This window comes from Nematolebias whitei, chromosome 9 (assembly GCF_014905685.2).
Source record: "Nematolebias whitei isolate Nwh7 chromosome 9, NemWhi1, whole genome shotgun sequence".
Taxonomy (NCBI): Eukaryota; Metazoa; Chordata; class Actinopteri; order Cyprinodontiformes; family Rivulidae; genus Nematolebias; species Nematolebias whitei.
This window is the reverse complement of record NC_056506.1, coordinates 38305779-38330346: the sequence shown is the minus strand read 5'-3', so window position 1 is coordinate 38330346 and position 24568 is coordinate 38305779. Positions and strand designations below refer to the sequence as shown.

The 24568-nt window shown below is 39.6% G+C and overlaps 3 protein-coding genes across 4 annotated transcripts in view; 2 read left to right on the top strand and 1 right to left on the bottom strand.

Moving 5' to 3' along the window:
• rock1 (Rho-associated, coiled-coil containing protein kinase 1) overlaps positions 1-15199 on the top strand; it is a 35547-nt gene extending 20348 nt beyond the window's left edge. The window contains exons 6-33 of one of the 2 annotated variants that reach the window (XM_037682324.1): positions 111-195; positions 315-459; positions 566-704; positions 886-977; positions 2001-2160; positions 2272-2344; positions 2446-2534; positions 2902-2950; positions 3188-3323; positions 4216-4307; positions 4668-4914; positions 5239-5345; positions 5445-5595; positions 6011-6171; positions 6252-6436; positions 6903-6972; positions 7052-7155; positions 8182-8347; positions 8470-8563; positions 8642-8730; positions 8818-9009; positions 9095-9260; positions 10597-10667; positions 10784-10872; positions 10990-11068; positions 11175-11439; positions 13658-13862; positions 14555-15199. In XM_037682324.1, coding sequence (XP_037538252.1) covers positions 111-195; positions 315-459; positions 566-704; positions 886-977; positions 2001-2160; positions 2272-2344; positions 2446-2534; positions 2902-2950; positions 3188-3323; positions 4216-4307; positions 4668-4914; positions 5239-5345; positions 5445-5595; positions 6011-6171; positions 6252-6436; positions 6903-6972; positions 7052-7155; positions 8182-8347; positions 8470-8563; positions 8642-8730; positions 8818-9009; positions 9095-9260; positions 10597-10667; positions 10784-10872; positions 10990-11068; positions 11175-11439; positions 13658-13862; positions 14555-14558 — 3505 coding nt within the window. In that variant the 3' untranslated portion in view covers positions 14559-15199. Of the gene's footprint in view, positions 1-110; positions 196-314; positions 460-565; positions 705-885; positions 978-2000; positions 2161-2271; positions 2345-2445; positions 2535-2901; positions 2951-3187; positions 3324-4215; positions 4308-4667; positions 4915-5238; positions 5346-5444; positions 5596-6010; positions 6172-6251; positions 6437-6902; positions 6973-7051; positions 7156-8181; positions 8348-8469; positions 8564-8641; positions 8731-8817; positions 9010-9094; positions 9261-10596; positions 10668-10783; positions 10873-10989; positions 11069-11174; positions 11440-13657; positions 13863-14090; positions 14143-14554 lie in introns of those variants that run through there. The other variant, XM_037682323.1, reaches the window with a different exon arrangement.
• A 1435-nt stretch (positions 15200-16634) lies between these two features.
• On the top strand, positions 16635-22901 carry usp14 (ubiquitin specific peptidase 14 (tRNA-guanine transglycosylase)). The gene is made up of 16 exons (XM_037681783.1): positions 16635-16775; positions 17548-17693; positions 18017-18049; positions 18157-18261; positions 18498-18601; positions 18757-18815; positions 18921-19051; positions 19151-19231; positions 19413-19489; positions 19672-19786; positions 19978-20043; positions 20132-20224; positions 20310-20438; positions 20539-20599; positions 22512-22619; positions 22698-22901. The coding sequence occupies exons 1-16, from the start codon at positions 16760-16762 to the stop codon at positions 22841-22843; spliced, it is 1470 nt and encodes a 489-aa protein (XP_037537711.1). The 5' UTR covers positions 16635-16759; the 3' UTR covers positions 22844-22901.
• A 617-nt stretch (positions 22902-23518) lies between these two features.
• thoc1 (THO complex 1) overlaps positions 23519-24568 on the bottom strand; it is a 30418-nt gene continuing 29368 nt past the window's right edge. Inside the window, exon 21 of the mRNA XM_037681782.1 lies at positions 23519-24084. Coding sequence (XP_037537710.1) covers positions 23807-24084 — 278 coding nt within the window. The 3' untranslated portion in view covers positions 23519-23806. The remainder of the gene's footprint in view (positions 24085-24568) is intronic.

Genomic DNA, 24568 nt, shown 5'->3' with positions numbered 1-24568 from the left:
ATATCTGGAGCTCCGGATCATTTTAGTTGTTCTTCGTCTACGTGAAGTGTGTTTTATTTGACCGAGCTTTCATTGTGATAGCAGTGCTGACAATATGTTTGCGTCAACAGAGATGTAAAGCCAGATAACATGTTACTGGACAAAACAGGACACCTAAAACTGGCAGACTTTGGGACCTGCATGAAAATGAAGGAGGTATCATTGTCACTTTACTTGAATTATTGCATATAAAATTACTTGGGCTCTAATGTCTTAATGAGATTTTTTGACCATGTAGTGGATTGGTGATGAGTTTACAATGTTCACCCTGTCAGGATGGTATGGTACGATGCGACACGGCAGTGGGAACTCCAGACTACATTTCACCCGAGGTACTGAAATCTCAAGGAGGAGACGGCTATTATGGCAGGGAGTGTGACTGGTGGTCAGTCGGAGTCTTTCTGTATGAAATGCTTGTCGGTGAGTTTTTACGTATTTATTTTTTTTGGTGAAGCAAATCGTTAGGGGAAAAAACCTACTCAATAAATGTTCTGATTTCTCATGGTTCTTGTTTTCTTGGGCACAGGCGACACTCCTTTCTATGCAGATTCATTGGTGGGGACCTACAGCAAAATTATGAACCACAAGAATGCTTTGACCTTCCCGGACGACAACGACATCTCCAACGATGCAAAGAATCTCATCTGTGCTTTCTTGACTGACAGGTTAGATAGGAGCCCTTTCTTTGTGTGTAAGCATGCGTTTGATCTAGTGCAGAGCATCTCTGTAATGGAACAAGCAGAACATAAAATATGCTGCTGTAAAATATTAAAAAGGAACTTTTTATATTGGTAGTTTGATAATGCATTAACATTATTAACGATCAAACCGTATGTGTTCCTATAGAGAGGTTCGACTGGGCCGTAATGGTGTAGATGAGATAAAGAGGCATCCTTTCTTTAAGAATGACCAGTGGACCTTCGAGAACATCCGAGAGAGTAAGACGTTTTCATCATTAAGAATTCAGACTGATTTGATTTCATTTGGCAGTCTGAACTCTGTTATTTCAATCATGTAGCCAGTCATCGTGTTTTCCATTTGACCAACTGCAGACAGTTGCAGGAAATTCTTGTAGACAAGCCATTCATTCAGTATCCTTTCCAAGACTAAACGTGATTCCTGCTCAGAGTAATAATTGGCAGCACAGCATTTTTGAGGCCAGAGACAGGGGAGCAGTTAAACTCAAATGTTAATGTGCTGGGGTTGACATTGTAGCAGAGTGATTAGAAATGTAGAGCTGAATCCAGTCGCTGCACACAGTTCTTTAGCGGCTTTATGTTTAATACTTCACCAGGCTGGAGAATTGTTCATCTTATGTCAGACCAGTTCTGTCAGCCTACTGCTTTCCTGTTGGGTTTTAAAACACTTCTGTTGTGCAGAAAGTTGCTCTGTGCGGAAAAACTACAGAAGTGCTTGTTTTTGTCCTTTATTTATTGATAATCTGCTGTAAAATTCATTGCTAACAGTTTTGTCAAAAGGAAGAATCATAAAAAATATCAATGACAACAGATTTATAATTGAACTTAATAGACTGTAACATAGAAATGTTTGTTCGTTTTAGAAAAAGTATCATTGTAGTTGTGAACAATGATCATTTTTAGGGAGTCCACAAGTTTTGATTTCCTAATCTTTCAGCAAACTGCTAAATTAACACACAAAATTACATGACTGCAACCAAAACTGATCACCTCGTGAGCTGGTACTTTATTTATTTATTTTGATTATTACAAGATTAAGTTTGTATATTTTTTGCTTGTACTCTTTGTCAGTGTTGTTAACGTTTGTACAAACGATGGCAACCATTGCAGTTCAGTTTTAAACGTTCATAACTTGGTTTTTGATCCTTGTGACTCAGTTGGGGAAAAACTTGTCATCACTTCAAAAAAAAATGTTTTTTTGTCACAGCGATCATGTATTTTGTGTATTATTATGAGTCCCTCCTACCTTTGTGGTATTTGTAGCTGCTGCTCCTGTGGTGCCTGAACTGAGCAGTGACATCGACACCAGTAACTTTGATGACATCGAGGAGGATCGGGGAGAAGAAGAAACCTTTCCCATACCAAAGGCCTTTGTGGGCAACCAGCTTCCTTTTGTTGGCTTCACATATTATAGCAATGAACAGTAAGCATGTCACACTCGATCAGTTTTTCAGAATATGCTTTTACTGTTTACTCTTCACTTTAACGCTAAAAGCTTGTGTAATTTAAACTTTCATAATGTCCCTGTCTGCAGTTTTTCCCGCCGCTCCACCACCAAAAAGACCAGTGACAAACACTGCGTTTCCACAAAAGAGGACAAGAGTCGTGTGAGTAGAACAACACACCTTACAAAGAAGTCTGTATGATGTAAAATGTTTTTTGTTTTTTTTCCTGGCCTGAAAAAATATCTCTGTTTATTTTTTTTAAGCTGGAGAGCCTGCAAAAGCAAGTCTACCAATTAGAGGAGCAGCTCCACAACGAGATGCAGCTTAAAGATGAGTTGGAACAGAAATGCAGGTCTGAATTAAGTCATTTGTTTTTTATGCAATATGCATTTGTTGACTTTGTCTAACTAAAACCACACGTTTCTGTGAGCAATCCTGCAGAAATGTGAGGAAAACAGTTGAGTTCAGTTGTGTTGCATAAACCTAAAAACTGTTTCTAGTTGATTTTTTATTTATTTATTTGAAAGTAAAACAGGCCTTGAGAGAGGTTACTGCCATAGACTGGAGTTACCTTTATTCCCTTATGGTGTGTTGCTTTTTGATGAGGCATCAAAAGAAAATGAAATCTTTATATGATGCAATTCATGTTTATAAAATTTTTATTTTATTTTCAGTATTACATTATAATAAACTTATTCTTCTTATTCTGCACTCCCTAGAACATCAAACGCCAAGATTGAGAAGATCATGAGAGAACTGGATGAAGAGGTTGATTCATTTTTTCTTAATTTAGATAGTCAATAAATGAAAGCATTAGCTGCTGTGAATGTAGTTATACTGTATGTCCATGGAAACAGCCACTAAGTGTTTTCAACCTTTATCCTGCCATTACAGTGTGATATTACTGCCAAGAAATAAAATAAAATATGTTCCTGTTTAGCATCTTTAGCTTGACTGAGAATTGCTTCTGCTGCATCACAGCCGCTCTGTTGTTCCTTGCTGCAGGCAAACCTGAAGAAGAATGCAGAAGCTAACATATCTCTGCTGGAGAAAGACAAGATTATGCTCCAGCACAGGTTCACAGAGTACCAAAGAAAAGCTGACCAGGACGCAGAGAAGAGACGCAATTTGGAGAACGAGGGTAAAGATGACAAAGTGCTGTTCATTTACCGTATTTTCCAGTGTAAAAGTCGCATCAGTCAAAAAAAAAAAAAAAAAACATCATAAAGAGGGAATAAACATATATATGTCGCTTTGGCATATAAATCGCATTTGTTATGATTCACCGCTGACCCGCCACGTTTATTATGCGTTTATTTATTGGTCAAAACAGCTTCATTTCACCTGTGCGGCGCCATCCATCCATCCATCCATCGTGGCCAGAGCCGCTAGCTCTCCAGCGTTCCTCCACCTGCGTCAACTGAGTGAAGCAAGCGTGCACGGGAGGACTCGCTGTTGCAGTTCTTTGAAATTTAAAGCATCAGTCAAAATTGCGTTATGAATACGGATTATAAAAGCTTATAAGTCGCTTCGGCGTATAATTCGCAGCACTGACAAATCTATACAAAGAAACTGCAACTTGTAGAAAATACGGTACATGTTAGACACTTAAAAAGTCAGGTTTGTAAAATGCAGAGTCAGGACATGGACACAGATGTTTAAAATTGTAATACGCAAAAATAAAAATAGAGGTTTTAGTGGGAAGCCATTCAAAATGCCTCAGCAGAAAATGTATGCTCTTTGTCTCTAATGTCCCCAACAGGATTTTCTTACTGCTGCGCACAGAAATGGTGAAAACAAATATTTTTCTGACTTTCTGTTGAGTTATTACAAACCCCAGCTATGAATACATCAGCTGATTGAACTGTCGGCGTGTGACTTTAAATGAACTGCTGCTAGTTTTGCATGCACATCTGAAACATGTTTTGCTTGAATGATGTTGTCTAAAACAACTGAGTATTTGTATGCATTAAAAAAATAAAATAAACCGGGCCTATGCATTTTTTTTTTTTTTTGTGTGTGTGTGTTCGTAGTGTCAACTTTGAAGGAACAGCTTGAAGATATGAAGAAGATCAGTCAGAACTCACAGGCCTCCACTGACAAGATTGTTCAGCTGCAAAATCAGGTACGGAAGAGAAAAGCACAGATACACTTGTAGAGTACAGTTTATTTATTTTATGTTTTTAGTTAATTAATCTAACTGCTTCAACCATTCTGAGCCACAGGGTCCTGAAGCTTTTAGCTCTCATTGATGTACAGATTGTCAGTCAAACTCAAGACCATCACCAAACTGACAGCCACTTGACAAATAACAAACAACTTAATTTCTATGTTCGACTGTGAGAGGGAACAGCTGAGGAAGACTCACAGGAATACGACAACATACAAACTCCACAAGGAAAAGCCCAACCCGAGATTGAAAACGGAAATGTTTATGAGTCGATGGAGGGCGTTTTGTTAAACTTCATAATCTTCTCGTTGGCAGCTGGATGAGGCCAACGGCTTGCTGCGTGCAGAATCAGACACGGCAGTGAGACTGAGGAAAAACAACGCAGAGCTGACGAACGCCTCGAACCATTTGGAAAGTGTGAACCGTGAGCTGCAGGAGCGGAGCCGTGCGGGAGATGCAGTGAAGGCACAGCTGGAGAAGGAGCTCCTGCTTCTTCAGAGCACGCTGGACTCTGAGCGCCGCAACTACAGCCAGGGCTCGGAGGAGATGAGGGAACTGCAAGGTGACGCTGATACTCATGCCAGTCTTTGAATTATTTCCAGCAGAGGACAAATGTTATTCTCTCAGGGGTGTGTAAAATGGAGATTTGGGTGAAAATTGTTTCCAAACTCCTCATCAGAAATCCCATAAATCAACTTGGAAAGTTAAAGATCTGTTTAAAAAGTGCATTCCACATCAGCATTTTAACACGAAAGGCATAGATCAACAGTATTGTAACGGAGTGATATTCAAGTTCTTATGTGAAAGAATTGATGAATCAGTTGATTTACTTAAAATAAAAAAGAAGCCATATATAGACTTTTTTTTTTTTTGGTTTCACTTTCAGCGAGATTAGCCGGACTGCAAGAGGACAACAGAAACCTGAAGCTCAGCTTGTCCAAAGCTGAGGCAGAACGCAAGCAGGCGCAGGAAAGGAGTAACAACCTGGAGAAGGTACATGAGTGTCAGCAGCAAGTCCTTCCTGCATCATAAAGCATTAATTAGTGTCAGTCTTATAACTTGTTGGTTTCTGGGTATTTCCTCTCTCCGTAGGAAAAGAACAGTGTGGAGATAGACCTGAACTACAAGCTGAAGACCTTCCAGCAGCGTCTGGAGCAAGAACAGACTGAACACAGAGTGACACGGGCACAGCTCACAGACAAATATGAGTCTATTGAAGAAGCCAAATCGGCTGCCATGAATGGTATGCCAGCCCCATGCCCAAGCATGCCCGCTCCCTTTTCCTGTTTCTCTTCTTTTTTTAGGTTATTTTCATCAGGTCCTTTTTTTCTCATCCTGAATTGCCTTAAGTTTCTATGATATTTTTTCCCTCATGGGCTCATGTGACAGTTGGTGTGTATTTTATTTCTCACCCAGTCAGTTTTTTTTTTCAGCCTCATTTTTTTTTTTAATATCTGATCTAAAGACACCTTGCGGTGCTGTTTGGGTTAGAGGAATTCTAGAAGTGCAAGCCAGTGAGCATGTCGGGACATTGGCTCATTGTATATTAAAAAAATATATATATATTCAGAATAAATCTTGCCATTTATTAGAAATGTTTTTTTTTTTTTTTTACTTTTTGATCATAGAAGACTGTTAATTTTATCTCTGTTCACCAGCTGTTCAGCAGAAGGTGGCAGAGGAGACGGGAGCGAGGATGAGAGCGGAGAGCCGGGTCCTGGAGGTAGAGAAGCAGTGCTCCATGTTAGAATTCGACCTTAAGCAGTCGGTGCAGAAAATCGAGCAGTTGATGAAACAAAAGGAGAGGCTGGAAGATGAGGTCAGTAAAAAAAAAAAAAAAAAAAAACTTGCGCACATACTCCTGTCATGCTTGAGCTTCTACAATTCTTCCCCCCTCAGGTGAAAAATCTGCAAATGCAGCTGGAACAGGAGTCAAGTAAGCGAGTCGTGGTTCAGAGTGACCTGAAGACCCGCATGCAGGATGTGGACCGTCTGAGGTGTTCGGAGAAGCAGCTGAAGCAGGAGATCAACACAGCGCTGGAGAGCAAACGCTCCCTGGAGTTCCAGCTGGCACAGCTGACCAAGTACGTTTCTGAACTTTATGACACCATCATAATACTTTAACTATAACACTTTATTTATATCTTGTTCAGAATATTTCTTTGGAAGCTCAGAAACAAGATGCCAGTAGCTCCAGACAGAATTTTAACTATTCTCAAACTGGAATACCACACAGTAATTATCTTAAAAAGTTAACGTGGAAATTGCTTTCCAATTGCTTGTTATTTTCAAATAAGTGCCATTATTCCAGCTTAAAGCTTTAATCTGCCAAAGCTCTTCTACAACAGCCTTTTTTTTCCACATAAGGATTAGTCCTGCTCCATCCACTTATTCCCTGATCCTCTGATCAGCTCATTGGACTAAGCAGGATGATTTTGGACAGTTTTTTTATTTATTTATTTTTTACACTTGCTTAAAATGTTTTTAAACTTGCTACATTTTAAAGGAAGTAAAAATAAGACCTGGATCTTGTTTGGTTGATGTTTCCAGACAATACAGAGGCAACGAGGGACAGATGAGGGAACTTCAGGACCAGCTCGAAGCTGAGCAGTATTTTTCTGTAAGTACGAGCTAACATGTTTAGGGGTCTCCTGATGTAGTTTCAGAACTTGAAACCAGAACTTTTCTGTCTTTCTCAGACACTTTACAAAACTCAGGTCAAGGAGCTAAAAGAGGAGATTGAGGAAAGGAACCGACAGGTACAAGAAGCACAAAAACGGGTGCTGGATTTGTTGAGTGAAAGGTAAGAGATAAAATGCTTTTCATCCCTCTTGCAATATACAGTAGTCCCTCGTTTATCATGGGGGTTACATTGCGGACCCCACTCCCCCACAATAAGTGAAAATCTGCAAAGTAGGGACGTTATATTTATTTGAGTATTTCTACATATTTTAAGGCTTTTGAAAAACTTCCCACACTCTTACAACCTTCTAAACTCAAACCTATGTCATTTTAACAACATGTGTATGTACTGTGTACAGTGCTACAAAATTTTACTCACCAGCTCTGCTGAACACAGCAGCTCAGTTCCGGTCCGGCTCGGCCGACATACCCTGCTGGACCTACCCTGCCGGTTCTGGTCGGCTCTCTGCAGCCGTTGAGCACCAAAACGCTTTTGGAGGGAGCCGACCTTCGGATGACCAGCACAGGACCAGACGGTGGCCCGATCGAGCCCAAATCCGGATGAAAAAGTCCTGGTGGGCTTCGGAGAGAACGCCGGACTGGCGGGCAGCACTCCGATTCACCAATGAGTCTGCAGTTCATGTTCTGGTCCGGTTCTGGTCGGCTCTCTGCAGCCACCGGACGCCGAAGTCACTATGAATAAGGACCGAACTTTTTTGGATTGGATCAAAACTTTCCCGCCATTTCAGCAGAAGGCAACGGATGAAAGCACTGTTGCTTCTGGGTGGTGCACCATTGGCTTCTGGGAAATGTAGTCCTTTTGAGTGGCGATAGTGTAGGCTTATTGAGAGAAAACTACAAAATGGTGACGCCTGTCCAAAGTAATTTTTTGTTAACTTTTTACTGTATCCAGTACTGTCCCAATCACGTGAGTAATATTAAAGTTGACAGTTGTGTGTCGTGTACAATTTTTTTTTTCTCGTGGACAATCTTACTTTGAAAAACCGCAAAAGAGCGCGCCTGCAAAAGTCGAACCACGAAGTAGCGAGGGACTACTGTAGATTATAATCTGAGTGTGTGGATGTTGGTTTGCTTCAATTTTTAATAGATATGGACTAACTAGATCACACTCTTGTCTTTGCTACAGGGACTCCCTGACTGCTCAGCTGGATCTGACAGTAACCAAGGCCGAGTCCGAGCAGCTTGCTCGCGGCCTTCAGGAGGAGGAGTATTTTGAGCTCATCCAGGAGAACAAGAAAGCAGCAGCCAGGCACAAGCAGGAGGTCGGGGAAAAGGAAGCCACTATTGCTCGGGTGAGGAGAAACCAAAAGGCTTTCTTTTTGTAAAAAAAAAAAAAAAATCAGTTTTACTGCAGCACAACGTTTGAGCTGTTTGACTTTATGAGTGGGGAAGTAATTTTCCACTTTCTGTGCAGCTCGAGGAATCCAATATCACGTTAACCAAAGATGTCGAGAACCTCAGCAAAGAGAAAGCCGAGTTAAGCGAGAAGCTTCGTTCTCAGGATGAAGGTATTTTAAAACTGCTGGACTTTATCTCCATTATATTGGAATAGGTTTTTGCAAACAGAGTTTCTTTTCTCTCTGAAGCATATGAAGCACAGAGGGAAGAGCACATAAATGCAATCAAAGCCAACTACGACAAGGTCCTCAATACAGAACGTACTCTGAAGATTCAGGTAAAGACATAAATCTCATGAGAATTTAGCAATCCAAGTCTTTTAGCTGATTCTTTGCGCTGGTTCCATCTTCTGTCCTCCCGTCAGGCGGTGAACAAACTGGCAGAGATCATGAATCGTAAAGATATGAAGCTGGACCAGAAGAAGAAGGGCAGTACGGCGGATCTGAGGAAGAAGGAGAAGGAGAACCGCAAGCTTCAGCTGGAGCTTAATCAGGAGAAAGAAAAGTTTAACCACATGGCCATCAAATACCAGAAAGAACTCAACGAGATGCAGGCCGTGGGTTATCGCCTCGATAAACTCGAGCGTAGTCTGATGATGTAGGGTGGTGACTGGTTTTAAACACGATGTTCTGGTCTTACAGCAACTTGCAGAGGAGTGCACAAATCGCAACGACCTGCAGATGCAGCTCGACAGCAAGGAGAGTGACATCGAGCAGCTGCGAGAGAAGCTGAACGATCTGCAGCAACGGATGGAAAATTCCAGCATCACGAGCTTGCAGACAGATGAAACGGACAGTAACATTGCAGGTATGATCACAACCGAGCGGAGCCGTTTCCTTTTCATCATTCAACGCACCGTCTTAAACAACTTGTGATTTTCTTTGTAACAAATCTGGAGTAAGCGTTTTGAAAGATAATTGTCGTGTTGCCTCGGGCGACACAAACCTCTTGCTGAAACACGTCGTATTTCTCCAGTTTTTATATTCAGAGTATAATTTCTTGCTTTCAGGGGTTTTAAAGCAGAATCATTAGCATTTGTTTCCTCAATGTTTTACGCACAAACTTATAAAAAGCTGAGCCAGTAAGTGATTTGTAATTCAAGCTGCTGCGCTTGTTTGCATTCAAGATCTGAAATAATCTTGTGTATGAACGTGAATGTACTTTGTGTTTTCATGTGTTTGTAGTTAAATCACTCTCTCTTATTTCCCTCATGCCCAGTTGGTTCTCCTTGCTCTTCTTATCTTTGTAACTCCCATTCCTTTTCCTCTGTGAGTAACTCTGTGGACGAGCCCATCTTGCCGCCCCATGCTGCAGCTGTTGTGTTTTGTCTTGTTTTCCCGTGAATATATATTTATTTTTTTAAACGAACAATGTTTTTTTTTTTTTTTTTTTTTTTTGCCAGAGGTGCTACAGTTGTGGCATGAAAACCCAAAAACACTTTTGAAAGGAGCTGGATGGATTGGGGAGTAGAACTTAAGTTATTAATGATGAATCTGAGAACAAACTCAGTATCATAAGGCCGCTGGTAGCAGCAGAGTTTACTGACGTGACAACACCCTCTGACTTTGATCACGTCACTATCGGCACCTTTTAAACACGTTCAGAGACTAAAAGAGCTGCTCTTACTTCATGGCACTGGGTTCTTTGAACTCCTAACACTCTTGATGTGTTGTTGTCAGCATGTTGACCAAAGGTTCTGCTTGTTTGGACGCAGAGACTTCCCTCACTTTTCGACGAGCCCCTTTAAGTTCACAAGTCCTGCGATGCTTGCGTTGTTGTTGCAGTTGCATGCACTTGTTTTTAAAGTGGTAACACCAAATAATGCAGAAACCTAACCTGCGGTGCACCCGTTTGTTTCTGTGATGATTTTTACCGACTGCAAAACTCCTTAAACACAAATTTTAACCAAAAAAAAAGGGAGTTAACTTTACTTATTCTCTTCCTGCATGGGGTTAGTCCTGTGTCCTGCTCCAGTGCGGTTTCTTAAACTCCCTGAGAAGTTCAAATTAAAGTAGTGTGCTAGTGTAACCTTTGACTTCTGTTTTTTTCCCAGTTGAGTTTGGACTTAATTGTTGCATGACTTCCTTCCAGTATCTTTGAATTCGCTGCACGTTTATTAATTCTTTAGCGTTTTCCTTCACAGAATCCAGACTGGAAGGATGGCTGTCCATTCCTAATCGAGCTAACATCAAGCGATACGGATGGAAGAAGCAGGTACGCTGCGCCTTTTCAGTTTTAAAACGGACAACTTGTGAAAAACTAACAAACTAGAGCTGTGATCCTGGATAAGAGCTAACTCAGACGTTTTATTTCGTTATTATTATTTGCAGTATGTGGTGGTGAGCAGCAAGAAGATTCTGTTCTACAACGATGAGCAGGATAAAGAGCAGTCGAACCCCTCGATGGTACTTGATATTGAGTAAGTGCTTCCTTCCATGGCTCCTCTGCATATCTCAGAACTCGACATTTCAGAAGTTTGAGGTTAGTTGGAGCAAGTGAGAAACTGAAGTTTGTCATTTTGTGTTTTCTTGTGTAGTAAACTGTTTCATGTGAGACCAGTCACACAAGGAGACGTGTACCGCGCCGATACAGAGGAGATTCCTAGGATATTCCAGGTAGGAGGGACCCTTTAACCCCTTCTTGTCCTGGACTTATGCAGTCGCAGATTCTGCTCCAAGTCTTGGCAGAGTTTCTGATAACCCGCTTTCTCTGCTCATTCAGATCTTGTACGCCAACGAGGGAGAGTGCAGGAAAGACGCAGACATTGTAGAGACCGTCCCTCAGGGCGACAAAACCAACTGTCTCCCACACAAAGGCCACGAGTTCATCCCCACGCTGTATCACTTCCCTTCCAACTGTGATGGCTGCTCCAAGCCTCTATGGCACGTCTTCAAGCCGCCTCCAGCCCTCGAGTGCCGCCGCTGCCATGAGAAGTGCCACAAGGACCACCTGGACAAAAAGGAGGATATTATGAGACCCTGCAAAGGTGAAGTTCCATCTTTTGTGTTGGAGTTCATAATCACAAACATAAGATTTTTTAAAGTATGGCTAATTGTTTAGCTGATGCTGAGGCCAAAGTGTTGTAATGTTAATATGAATACAGTTAGTGTCTGACCGCTGATGAAGCATTCACACAATTGTGATCATTTTTCTTCCGTATGTTTTTTGGTGCGTTTCTCTTCCCGCAGTTTTCAGACTATTTCAACAAATCATATATCGAAACGTTCAGCTTTTTCAGGACAATCCTGATATGACTTTTGGTATTGTTGCAACTTTAGCTTTTTGAAATATTTAGCCTTTTCTGCCTTTTTTTTTTTCTCATTGCAAATGAATTGAACTCATTTTACATCCTTCAAATCTTTAGATTTGTTTACAACCTTTTACTGCTCTTCACATTTTGTTCTGCTTCAGCTTCTTTCAGCTTCCTTGTGCAAAATTTAACATTTTTTCAGCTACTGCCGGTACTTTCAGCTAATTCACCTGTTTTTTGCTCCTTTCAGATTTTTTTTTCTGCTAACAACATTTTTGTGCTGCTTCTGTTTTCTGCTCCTTTCAGCTTCTTTATGCAAGTCGCAGCTTTTTCTATATCAGCTACTATTTAGCTGTTTCTATGCTAGTTTTAGCTTTTTCAGCTAATTCCACATTTTTTACACTCATTTAAACTTTTTTTTTTGCCTAATTCAGCAAAAAATTGCTCTCTCTACTTCCTTCTGGTAATTTAAGCTTTTTTAATTTTTTTAATTTTTTTTTTATTTTTTTGCTATTTAGCTACCTTTCAGCTGTCTCTCCCCCCCCCCCATTTTTTTCTGAATATATCCGCTTTTTTGTGCTAATTTCGGCTGCTTTCAGCCTAATTGGGCAAACGTGTTCTTTCTGCTTTCTTCTGCTAATTTAAACTTGTTCTACATTTTTTTTGCATTTTTTAGCAAATTTTAGCTGTTTTCAGATAAATTCAAGTTTTTCTTGGTAATTTGGGGACTAACCTGTGTAAATAAAGGTTGAATGAAACTTTTCTGCTACTTTCAGCCTGATTAACTTCTTTCTGCTAATTTCAGCTTGTTATGCTCTTTTCAGCTTTTTCCTGCTTGTTTCAGTTTTTATTTATTTATTTTTTGCTATTTCAGCTACTGTTTTTATGCTAATTTTAGCTTTTGCTTTTATTTACACATTTTTAACTCATTTCATCACTTTCCACTTCCTTCCGGTAGTTTAAGCTTCGTTAAGACGGGAGCTGGCTGCGGGCTACCGGACCCAGAAACCCCCTCCAGCAAACGTCGCTCCCCCCAGCTCGAACCTCCCTCAGAAGTGGCAACCCAAAATATCAATAAATCAAGGAAACGTCGATTAAGTTTTTATAAATTATATTAAATCAAGGCAGCAAAAAATTCCAGTTTTCAGCGCTGGCCTTTCCAGGACAGTTCGACACGAGCAGCAACCGGAAGGGGCCGATGTCCTGTGTCATTACTCATTTATAGGGTCCTGGACTCCTCCTTCTCAGAAGGAGAGCACAACCTGTCGGTGTATGAGGGGGCGTGACTAAGTGTGATCTCAATGGATCTTATGTGTTTATGATGTGTACAGAAATATGAGACGGTGCTTCAAAAGCCTTCCTACCTGATGTAGCAAGCAGAAATAAACTCTATTCCTTGACGGATGTTGAATCCCTGGGAGTCTTTTTTTTTTTTTGAGTTGCTGGCCCAGTTTAACCCAGTCAGAACCAGGTCATAATTTCATTATAATCCCGTCTCTGAGCAGATCAAAAAACCCACGACCAGTCTAGATAAAATATCTTAACACTTCTTTCTGCTTTTTCAGCTTTTTTTGTTGTTGCTAAATTCAGCATTTTTTAGCTAATTTCCTCATTTTTTTCCCCATTTCTGCTTATTGAAACTTAAGCAAATTTAAAGTTCTTTCCACTTTCTTCTGCTAACTTAAGCTTGTTCTTCCATTTTTTTTTTTTTAGCTAATTTCAGCTGTTTTTCAACAAGTTCTTCTGCATTTTTGCAGGAAATGCAATTTCTCTAGTTGAGTTGAGTTTTCTGCAACATTTGGAAGTCTTTTTTGTTGCTGCATATGAAAATGACTAAATATATATTTATTTTTAGCATCAGCACATTTAAAGTAGGCTTCAAATTTCACATGAGTAAAGTAAGGATGAAGCGACATTACTGTTCATCTGTGACGCCGTGTGCTGTTCTCCACAGTAAACTACGACGTGACCTCTGCCCGGGACATGCTCCTGCTCGCTCTGACCCAAGACGAGCAAAAGAAATGGATCGGCCACCTTGGGAAAAAGATTCCTAAAACCCCACCACCGTTTACTAGAGCCTCGCCCCGTTCCGTGTCCGTTCGCTCTGTATCCAACCAGTCCATGCGCAAGAACCCTAAAGGCAATACGGGGAAACTGAGGTAACTTGACCCTTTATATTTTAGAGCTTTGAAAACATTAAAACTGATTGCACATGCTTCACAAAGATATTTTTACAGAGCTTAATGTAGCTGCATAACATTTTCTCGGGCAGTAAGTGAAGATGTGCTGCAGCCAGATTTTTTATTTTATTTTTTTTCTAAATCTCAGCTCGACGGCTGAGATGTGAGGTCAGTCACGTGACTTGCTCTTTGTTTCCTGTGTTGTAGCCGAGCGCAGTCCAGCCTCCAAGCAGCAGACACAACATCCAGCACTTGTTGACAGGAACCTCTTCAGAAAGTGTTGATGTTGTTCCTTTCTCAAACCGTTTTTTTTTTTTTTTTCTCTAAATCTTTAAACCTTGTGTATTTATTAATCGTCTCCCTGGGTGTTTCTAACGTGAGACACTTCTCGCGTGGTTAGCTGGTTTACTCCTGGGCTCTGTGCAATTCACACTTGGGATTTTTCTAATTGGCACTAATGTTCCGGGGTTCATTAACTGGCTTTATAGAGTTTGCAACTTTATGTGGAATTATCCAGGTTAAGTACTTCTTTTTTTAGTTAACCTGTCAAATAAAATGCAAAGTTTCCGTTACAATCTCTTTGAAGCAGCTTCTCTGTTAAACTGGGTTACTAACAAATGTAAAGATAACAGATTGTCTTTTACTGGAGACTCTTTCTTTGTTTCTTTCAGCTAACCATCTGAATCATTGGGATTTTTTGTGGACTTTTTTTCTTCTCATCTACAAAAATGGAAAGCCTGTACCTTGTTGAAAATGTATAAAGAAAACACATTAAATAACTAATGACAAGCCCTGGAAAATTGCACCCCAAGGCACCGTGGACTTTAAAAGACTTGACTCCACATCATTCATCAGCCTTCATAAATGTCACCCATCCAGCTCAGCACACTTGCAGTTCTCTATTTCAACCAGAAGATGGCACACTCGACCACACACCAGGACAGACAACAGAGAGACTGAAGGACTCGTGACGTGATGCATTCTGTATTTCATATTTTTCTAAAAGGGGGAAATTGAAGGGGGGGTTTCATCTGGACTCCTGTAAGCATGTTTTCAGTTTAAGGTACTGTCGTACAGGGATTATAGATCTGCAGTAAACAATCATTTCTCAGGAGTAGAAAATATCTCAAGACATTTATTTATCCATTTCTCCATTTCTGACAGATCTTTGAGCTAAATACATTTGTTTCATTTCCAGCTAAAAATGACTGATGCCTTCATCTAACTTCTCTGGCCTTTTTGCCTTTTTTTTAAGTCACTTTGCAACTCTTTCAGGTTTGGGACATGACTACCAGATGTTTTTCAGTAAGGACATAAAAGATCGGCATATAAATCTATGCATCATGTTATTGTGGTTATTTTATTGCTCCAAGCCATAAGGAAAAATCCATTATAATGGCATATAGGAGTCATAAAATTAAAACAAATTTTTTTTGTTTATTTGGTACATTGTTTCTGTAAAATATTTTTTTTTGTAATGTATTGCCTTACAGCGATTCATAGATAAATGGCTCAAAAAGGACGACATTAAGTTAACAAGTATAAAACTGCACTGTTTGACTTGACTGTAAATAATTTGTAAAAGACTAAACAGGTGAAGCATTTGGCCCACCTTGTGCCTTAACGTTTGGATATTGATTTTACTGCCATATCGGTTTTTGATTTTTTTTTTTTTGTGGTTCCAACACAAGACGAATATTAATGCTTCCATCTTTTTAAAAAAAAGCCACACGTTTGTGGTTTTATCAGAACTGTCTGTTTTTGAACATTAAAGTATATCCATTAGATTATCCTTTCATGAACACATTGCAATAGACTATTAAAACCCCATCACTTGGTTCATGTTGTGTGAAAACTTACTAAAACAAAAGTTTACGTAAAGCTTGTGTGAATAATTATGTTAACAAATACAAGTTGTTTGTGCAACATAGACATGTCACAGTTATGCAAATCCTCCTTAGTGTATAAAAAAGATAATTATGGAATACTTTCACACTCTTTTATTTGTATTTTTTTTTTCAGTAAACAAAAAAAAAAGCACTGGAAATATGATCTACTCTTGTCTCGGATAATTTGCATGGTTAAATTGCATTGGACTCCGCACTGATGGATATGTCAATAAACATATCTTTATCATGCTTTGTACACTATTTTCTTTTATAGATCTGTTGCAGCGTTACATTTATTTTGGTATATGAGCTGTGAACCACATCTCTTTAATGTTATGTCTGATTCTTCTAGTTTCAGTTTTCTGCATTAAAATAACTAGTCAATTTCCTTTTAGGGAAAAGTCAACCATATTATTAGCCTCTTAAACAAAAAAATATATATACGTGTATATGTATTTCCCCATAATAAACTAGTCGATCTTAAAGCTATCCCAGCCTTGACATAAAAATATTAAATTTTAATTATTTATTTTAACTACATGTATATTTAATGTGTAACCATACAGAAGTGCAGATATTCTAGCACTAGCAGAGGGTAAGGTAAACTCAGGTGCTTAGTTTTACCTTTTGAGACCTGTTATTGTATGGTTTCAGTACACAAAGTGTAAAAGCTTTGAATTTAAGACAAAATGATCTAATGTGGTTTTAGAGTCTATGACAAGCCACTTAATCATTTAAAGTCTGAAATATCGATTTCAAGCAGGTTTCTGTACTGTATTGTTACAAAGGCCTGCCTCCATAAATGGATTTTAATCAAGCAGGGCAGATAGCCGCATGTCGAGCACATCGATCAGTTCCAAGCGTGTTGTTGCAGCGTCATCCTGTTTGAATGAAGTTCTGGCTGAGAACTAGCCAACTCTTGGTTTGCGCCCCAGCAAACTGAAACAGGAAAAAAATTGATCCCGAGGAAGTGAAATATTGCCAACCATGCCGGTGTTTACAGGTATGATGTACATCCAACACTATATGCTCGTTTTTATTAAAACTAGTCATAAAACACGAATCCTAACACGTGTTTAAGTGAGACAGCGTTTATCCATTAGCTTAGCTGCCCAAGTGGTATGCAGTTAGCATGCTAGCAGTGATAGGCTGACTAAACTAAATCTGATTCAGTTGTTCCATGAATATTGCGTAAGATAAAGACTTATAAGAAGTTATTTTTTTTCGGTTAAGTATGTTTTTTGGCGAAGCCGACTACTACATGACAATTTAAACGAAGCTAATAATTTAGCTAAGTGCTAAGTTTGACTGTTTTGGTAGTTACTTGCGAAAACTTTTTTCACTACAACATAGACACTTTTATGATATGTTTGTGGTGACATGTCTTGTTTTATTACATTTTGAACACAACTGGAACGTTTATTTTATAAATGTTTATTGCATTAGCAATGCTACTGCACAGCTAGCCCTATTGACTGGGGTCCTATGCGGTCTTTTATTGCGGCTTGTTAAACATAAACCATTAGAAATCAATATTTAACATGTTTTACCAGCGATAATCTTACAAATGGGACACACATCGCACCAAAGCAGTCGCTTAACTCTTTTGTTAGCTTCCACTTTTTGTTTTAGAGCAACAGTCAGCTGAGCTGGGCTGTCCGCTTAGATGCCTGATTAGAAACTAGAAGCACTTTAGTGTTATAAGTCTGGATTTCCCAACGTGTTTTGGTGGGAGGCAGTTGTTTACACATGATGCTGTTTTCTCTTCCTTTCAGTCAATGTGAAATGGGGCAAAGAGAAGTATGATGCAGTAGAGCTGAACACCGAGGAACCACCCATGGTTTTCAAGGCTCAGCTCTTCGCCCTGACAGGAGTTCAGCCTGACAGACAGAAGGTTATGGTAAAAGGAGGCACCCTGAAGGTATTAAGGAAATATGGTACTACTACCTTATAAGGATGAAGCAACACTATTTGTTGCTCTGGTCTGAATAAATACAGATAACAGCCTTTATTATAACTGATGCTAATTTTACACATTTTTTGGGGCATTGCTTGCTCTTGTTTGTAGAGAATCTACACTGCATTCTAATTGCAGTTCACTTGTTGTAATTGAAAACAAGTTGCCATTTATCTTCTCCGGCGATGCCATATAGTAAATAAAAAAAGCTGGTACATTTAGTGTTCTTGCGGCTGCCGATCAACTCATATATTTCCAATCGACTAATAAATGTACTTCCTTTCTAGGATGATGAGTGGGGAAACATTAAATTGAAAAATGTGAGTATTTGATCTATTTACAGTCCTTTGCCTTTTGTCCTTTCCTTTTTTCTTTGTAGAGACAAACAAGAATATTTTGATTACTCTCTCGCTCTCTCGTTCTCAAGGGAATGACGCTGCTGATGATGGGCTCTGCAGAAGCCCTGCCCGAGGAGCCTGTTGTTCGGCCCATGTTTGTAGAGGATATGACTGAGGAGCAGCTGGCCTCAGCGGTGAGGAACCCTCTTTATTACCAGTATCCCAAAAAGGGTTAAACATTTTTCTTATGTCATCTATATTTATAGAATGCAGAAGGAATATTAAGAACTCTAAACTGTACACTATAAACTTTTTTTGACCGTGTGATGGCAAAGCTTGAAATGGCAGTTGTGGCAAAACGTAACTACATTCTCCTTTTATATTCAATTCTCTATGAAAAAGCTCATTTCACTTTTTCTGTCTTGTGTAGATGGAGCTCCCTTGTGGACTGACAAACTTGGGCAACACGTGCTACATGAACGCCACGGTGCAGTGCCTCCGCTCCGTGCCAGAGCTTAAAACGGCGCTCAGGAAGTACGTTTTTTTTGTGTTGCAACAGGTTTAGAACACAGCATTAATAAAGTTCTGCAATGTGTTGACCTGCTTCATTTTGAAATCTATTCCTTGTATGTAAAAAGCAAGCATGGTTTTTTCATTCCCCTGCTAAAATTCTCTGTTGCTGTTTGCAGGTATTCAGGTGCTCTGCGATCCTCGGGGGCGAATGCACCTGCACAATACATCACAGCTGGTATGAAGCACATTGAAAGGATATTGAGGATGGGCAGCTACAAATTAAAGTTAAACTTTCGGATGAGTCTTAATTGAATTTGTGTGTTCCTCCTCTCATTCTCAGCTCTTCGTGATTTATATGAGACTATGGACAAGACCTCTTCCAGCCTCCCACCCATAATTTTGCTGCAGTTTCTTCACATGGCCTTTCCACAGTTCGCTGAGAAGGGAGACCAAGGACAGTACCTCCAGCAGGTGAGTATCTAGAATATCTAAATAGTTCAAATCCAGGCCATGGGTGTTCTTCTAAAAGTTCTTTTAATCACATTAAGCACATTATTTTTTCCCTCTCAGGATGCTAACGAGTGCTGGGTTCAGATGATGAGAGTGCTTCAACAAAAGTTAGAACCTCTAGATCCAGAGACTGCCATGGAGGTAAATGAATATATTTTTGATTGATAGACTGTGTTCTAGTTATATCTATGTTCAAACATTTGTTTAGATACAGTACATGTGGATTGTGGGGGCTTTCTGCTGTTTTTATCCCATAAATCACATTAAGTTGCACATGCATGCCATAAAAATCTAATTTGATTATTTCTGTCCATCTTTATAGACTGAATCTGAGAGCGGAGCTGCTTCTTCAAAGAAGAACTTCATTGACCAGTATTTTGGTGTAGAATTTGAAACTACGTATCCTTTTCTGTGTTCCTTTTGTTAACGATGCATTTTTTATTATTATTTTTTGGCTAAAAATCGTTTGACTCTGAGCTTTGGTCAAAGGGCGGTGTTTAATGTCCGTGTTGAGTTTAGATGAAGACAACGCTGTAAGCAATTGCTTTGTTGGGGTTTTATAACTTAACTCTGCTGTTCAGCATGAAATGCACAGAGTCTGAGGAAGAAGAGCCAATAAAGGGCAAGGAGAGCCAGCTCCAGCTCAGCTGCTTCATCAACCAGGAAGTCAAGTATCTTGCAACAGGTCTAAGGCTGGTAAGTTGCAGGAAAAGAGCAGAGATAAATGTGTAAAACAACATAAAGTAGATCTTTGCAGTAAAATGTGATGATAAGCAGAATCGCTTTTAAAAGCCTGCTCAGTTTTTAGTTGGAACAAACAGTTCAGCAAAACGTGTATCAAGTGTTTATTTGTTACCAGATAAAATCTTCTCTTGTTTCTCCTCCAGAGGCTGCAGGAAGAGATCACGAAAATGTCTCCATCCTTGAACAGAAATGCTCAGTACATAAAATCCGTAAGTATAAACTTCCTATTATCAGTTCCATCATTCTTTTTCTTTTTTAAATAACCTCCTTTAATTTTTTTTCCCTCATCCCCTTTAGTCCAAACTTAGCCGTCTCCCTGCTTACTTGACTGTTCAGATGGTCCGATTTTTCTACAAAGAGAAAGAATCCGTCAACGCCAAAGTTCTCAAGGTGTCGTCTTCTCGGATCGTCTCGTTTGGATTTATGACCGGCTGGTTTGTTAATTCACTGTCTTTAAATATTGTCATTTTTGAAGGATGTTAAGTTCCCTCTGATGTTGGACGTCTATGAGCTGTGCACCGCTGAGCTGCAGGAGAAAATGCTGCCAGTTAGGTCAAAGTTTAAAGAAATGGAGGACAAAAAGCTGGAGAAACAGCAGCAAAAGGTAACGAACATTTGTCACCTTTTGTCGTTTTTTTTAGTTAGTCAAACTGTCATGCAAACATTCAGAAAAAGTAATTTTGTGTTTTTCTTCTTGCATTAAGTTGTTGAAGAAGCCAGATGCAAGAAAGGAAGTGAAATATGAGCCTTTCTCTTTTGCGGATGGTAGGTTGAGACCCTTAACATTAAAATGCTGCCAAAAATACAGTTGTTTATAGAAGTACATAAAATGTCTCTACATCAAGACAAAAACAAAACATCCTCATCACAAATAAATCTCAAACATCCTAAAATAGATGCTAAAAAAATATCAAACTTCTACTAAATCTGGCCTTGAACGTAAAAACAATCATCACAAACATCTGATTTGTTTTTTAATGATCAGAACCAAATGCTTGTTGCTTGGGTCAAGTTATAAATCAACACTTTTTCTTTTCGTCTTTTACAATTTGCTTCATGAGAACTTTCTCTCCAGTAGTAATAAGTAGTAAAACTTGATTTAATTTTTTTTTTTTTTTATCACAGTTTATGTAAAATATAAATACAGCAATTTTTGTTTGTGTGCTGCTGATGTTACTAGCTCCAGGGGTCTGCAACCTGCGGCTCTGGAGCCACGTGCGGTCCCTCCACAGCGGCTCTTTCAAGCTTTGACCAAAACGAACATAAAATAGAATTTTATTGGTCGATATAAAAACAACAGAAAAGGACTAGTTGTACCTGTTTTCCTGTCATTTCTTTTGCAAAAACTCTTAACTTTTTGCTTTATTTCTATATTTTAATTATTATTTCCACAATTTAAAGAAAAAAATCACATAGATCTGCATAGTTCATAGTTGTTGTTTTCTTTTTGTTTGTTTTAAACTATTTTCCCCCTCTTTATAAGAATCTGGTCTTTTCATTTGTCTTGAATTATAAAAATATCAATAAATGTTAAAAATCATTAGATATTTTTAGCTTTATAATGTCGCCCCTAATGGCCACAAAAGTCTCCTCCAACAACCCTAAAGTGGCCCATGGGCCACCAGTTGATAATCACAGTTGTAGCAGGTTGTTGCGGCTCTGGACACATTTAATTTAGTGAACTAAAGCGTAAAAATGTCTCTTTTGATCGTAATATACTCGGGGTATAATGTGATTAATGGGTGGGTCAGGCCGGTCTCGGGCTTTTAATTAGGTCAGGATCAGCCACGATCCAATTATATGATAACATGGCCTGCCATACATCTGCCAGCCTCACGCATCCATTTCACTGCGAGCTGACTGGCCTTGAAAGAGGTAAAAAAGTTCAGTTACGCTTCAGATGGAACTGTACTGCCAGGCAACAGTCCATCAACCAAATGGACGTCCATTCTGCTGCTGAACTCGGCAAACGCGCGCGGCCGATGACCCAAACAGGTGAGATCCCAAAGCAGACGCGTGTGTCAGAGCTGTCTGTGTGTCTCAGTAATTCAGAAGAAAACAGGCAGAACGAGGTTTAAATGCTTTTTTTTTTTATGGCCATGAAAGAACAAATGCACCTCAGCTCCAAATCTTCTGCCGTTTTTATTCAGCTGCGCGTCCCCGACCGTTAATAACTAATTAAAAATGTCTGGGGTTTTTTCCGGGTTCGGACCTGCAATTACTGATAATTCTTCGGGTCGGGTGGGGTTCGGAAATTAAGACTGGGGCCGGGTCAGATCAGATTTTTTGGACCCGAATGCAGCTCTAGTGTGAACTGAACTCGTGCTCCTGTAACACCTTGCAACAAGACCTGAAGCTGTCAATGTAGGTTTCTTTAGGGAATTTTAAACATTTGATAATATCAATAGAAAAATCAAAGCAAATATGTTAGTTTTTATATTTTACCTTGTTTTATTTTATGTCATCTTCATTTGACTGTTTATAACTGCATTTATTTGATTTAAATTGCTTTTTGTTGAATTATTGTACTTTATATATACTTTCTGGAACAGGTCTCTCTTGTAAATGAGTGACTCACTGAGACTAACGTGTATAACTTGAGGTTGAATGAATGAAAAAGTAATAATTTCCTGTAATTTGAACTGAAAGAAGTTTAATTTAGTTTTCTTTTTTGTAGACCTTGGTTCAAACAACAGCGGCTACTTCGACCTGCAGGCTGTGCTGACTCACCAAGGTCGCTCCAGCTCCTCGGGTCACTACGTGGGCTGGGTCAAGAGGAAAGAAGGTAATCACAGTTTAACACATTCAGACACTAATCAGAGCGTTTAGAATTTAAAGATTCATCTTTTTTCCTCTCCAACAGATGAGTGGATCAAGTTTGACGACGACAAAGTGAGCGTGGTCTCCCCTGAGGACATCCTGCGCCTGTCAGGGGGGGGGGACTGGCATATAGCATATGTTCTACTTTACGGGCCCCGCCGGCTGGAACTACTTGAAGACGAACAGTAGCTGGTGGGAGAGTTCTCCAAACACACGTACAGATTGCCATTTCCAAGCACTGTCTGCATAGATGTGCAATAAAACTGGTGTCTTTAATGATTTGTTTACCTTTTTTTTTTTTTTTTTTTATATATAACCAACACATACGCTTGTAAAAGAAATTGTTAAATATTCAACCATATTGTGCTTTGAAAAATAGAAATACGATGAGGCAATCTTTGGACCAGGTCCGTCAGGTTTTAAGCTCTGCGGTTTGATTAAATGTTTTATACACCTTGTATATTTTTGAAGCCTTTGATGAGGTGATCATATAAACATTCGTTTCATTTAATGACGCTGTTAAAACAAAAGTCTAGCCAGGCTGCCGTCCTGGACTTCCTGGCTTGTCGTTGCAGATGTACTCCAGAACACTTGTCCACCTCTTGGGCCTTGGGGGCCAACCCCAGGTCTAAGTGCTTGGTTCACATCATCTCCTGCGATTGTTCTCCAGATGTACTGACAGATGTGACCCTTTCTGCCAAACTTTCTTTAACACTGTTTTCAGGGAAGTGTGTCTGACGGGAGAGGTGTGGAACAGGTCGCCCTTGTGGTGAACTGGTTAAATAAAGGCTTGAGATCCAACAAGAATGGTTTGTTCTGAAGGCTCTGAATGTTTTTCTTGGTTAATTTGATTTCAGACTTCTCCGTGCAGGTTTCCTGATCGCCACAACATGTAAAACCCGAAAGCTCCATTTTCTGTATTAAGTTATTGATCGCTGCTTCATAGGTGGTAAAAAATAAACTGTTTAAAGCAAAATGTAACGTTTTCTGTGACTACGAAGTGGAAGTGATTAAAAATAAAAACAACCTTTTATTGCATTTCTACAGGTGAAAAAGTTCTGAACTACATACAAAATGTATATCCAACAGCTTCTGTACGACGAAGGATGCTTCAACAAATGAAAGAGCACGTTGGGCAACAAACGGAGTATTTTAAGACTCGTTGAGACTGTCTGCCAGCTGGGAGTAGCCTGCAGCGTTCAGAGCTGTGACCAGGTTCTCCACAGTAGCTTGTGTTCCTTCTCTGTCCTGCCAGGCCACCAGCAGAAGTTTGGCCTGCATGTCAATGTCCTCGCTGTCGGTCTCGATTTCCCGCAAATCTGCCGCCTTCATCTCCAAATGAGAAGCCAGCGTTTTCCACTGGGAGCCCAGTTTGGCTGCGACGTCATCCATCTGCTGGTTTGTCACCAGTTTGCTCTGAATGCTTGGACCTTGGGGAGGAAGAGTCGAGATAAATCAAATACAGATGTTTACTTTTAATTATTTAAAACGTATTTTTCAGGCTTAAATACAGTAGAGTCCCTCGCGGTTCATTTATCGCAAACTATCGTGGTTTTTCAAAATAAGATTGGACATGACTGATTGATGGACGAGCCGCACGATTAGCATAGAATTTTTATTTAAAATAAATTTAAATTATGTAGCACTTTGTGCAGCTCATACTGTAAGATAAGCTTCCTGCTGCGGCTGATCAGCTGTTCTCGGTGCAGAGCGGAGAAGTGGCGTGGCCAAGAACGCTTGTAGGTGGCAAAGCAGCAGAAATGACATTCTGTGCTCTTGAGTGGTTTAGAAACGTTGAGAATATTGCAAGCGTGTGGGAAGGATTTAAAACACACACACACATATATACATATATATATATATATATATATACATATATATATATATATATATACATATATATATATATATATA

Coding starts and splice junctions, on each gene's coding strand:
- usp14 (XM_037681783.1), top strand. Junction 20,044..20,131: donor ATGCTCAGTACATAAAATCC/GTAAGTATAAAC, acceptor CATCCCCTTTAG/TCCAAACTTAGCCGTCTCCC. Junction 20,439..20,538: donor TGGAGAAACAGCAGCAAAAG/GTAACGAACATT, acceptor TCTTGCATTAAG/TTGTTGAAGAAGCCAGATGC.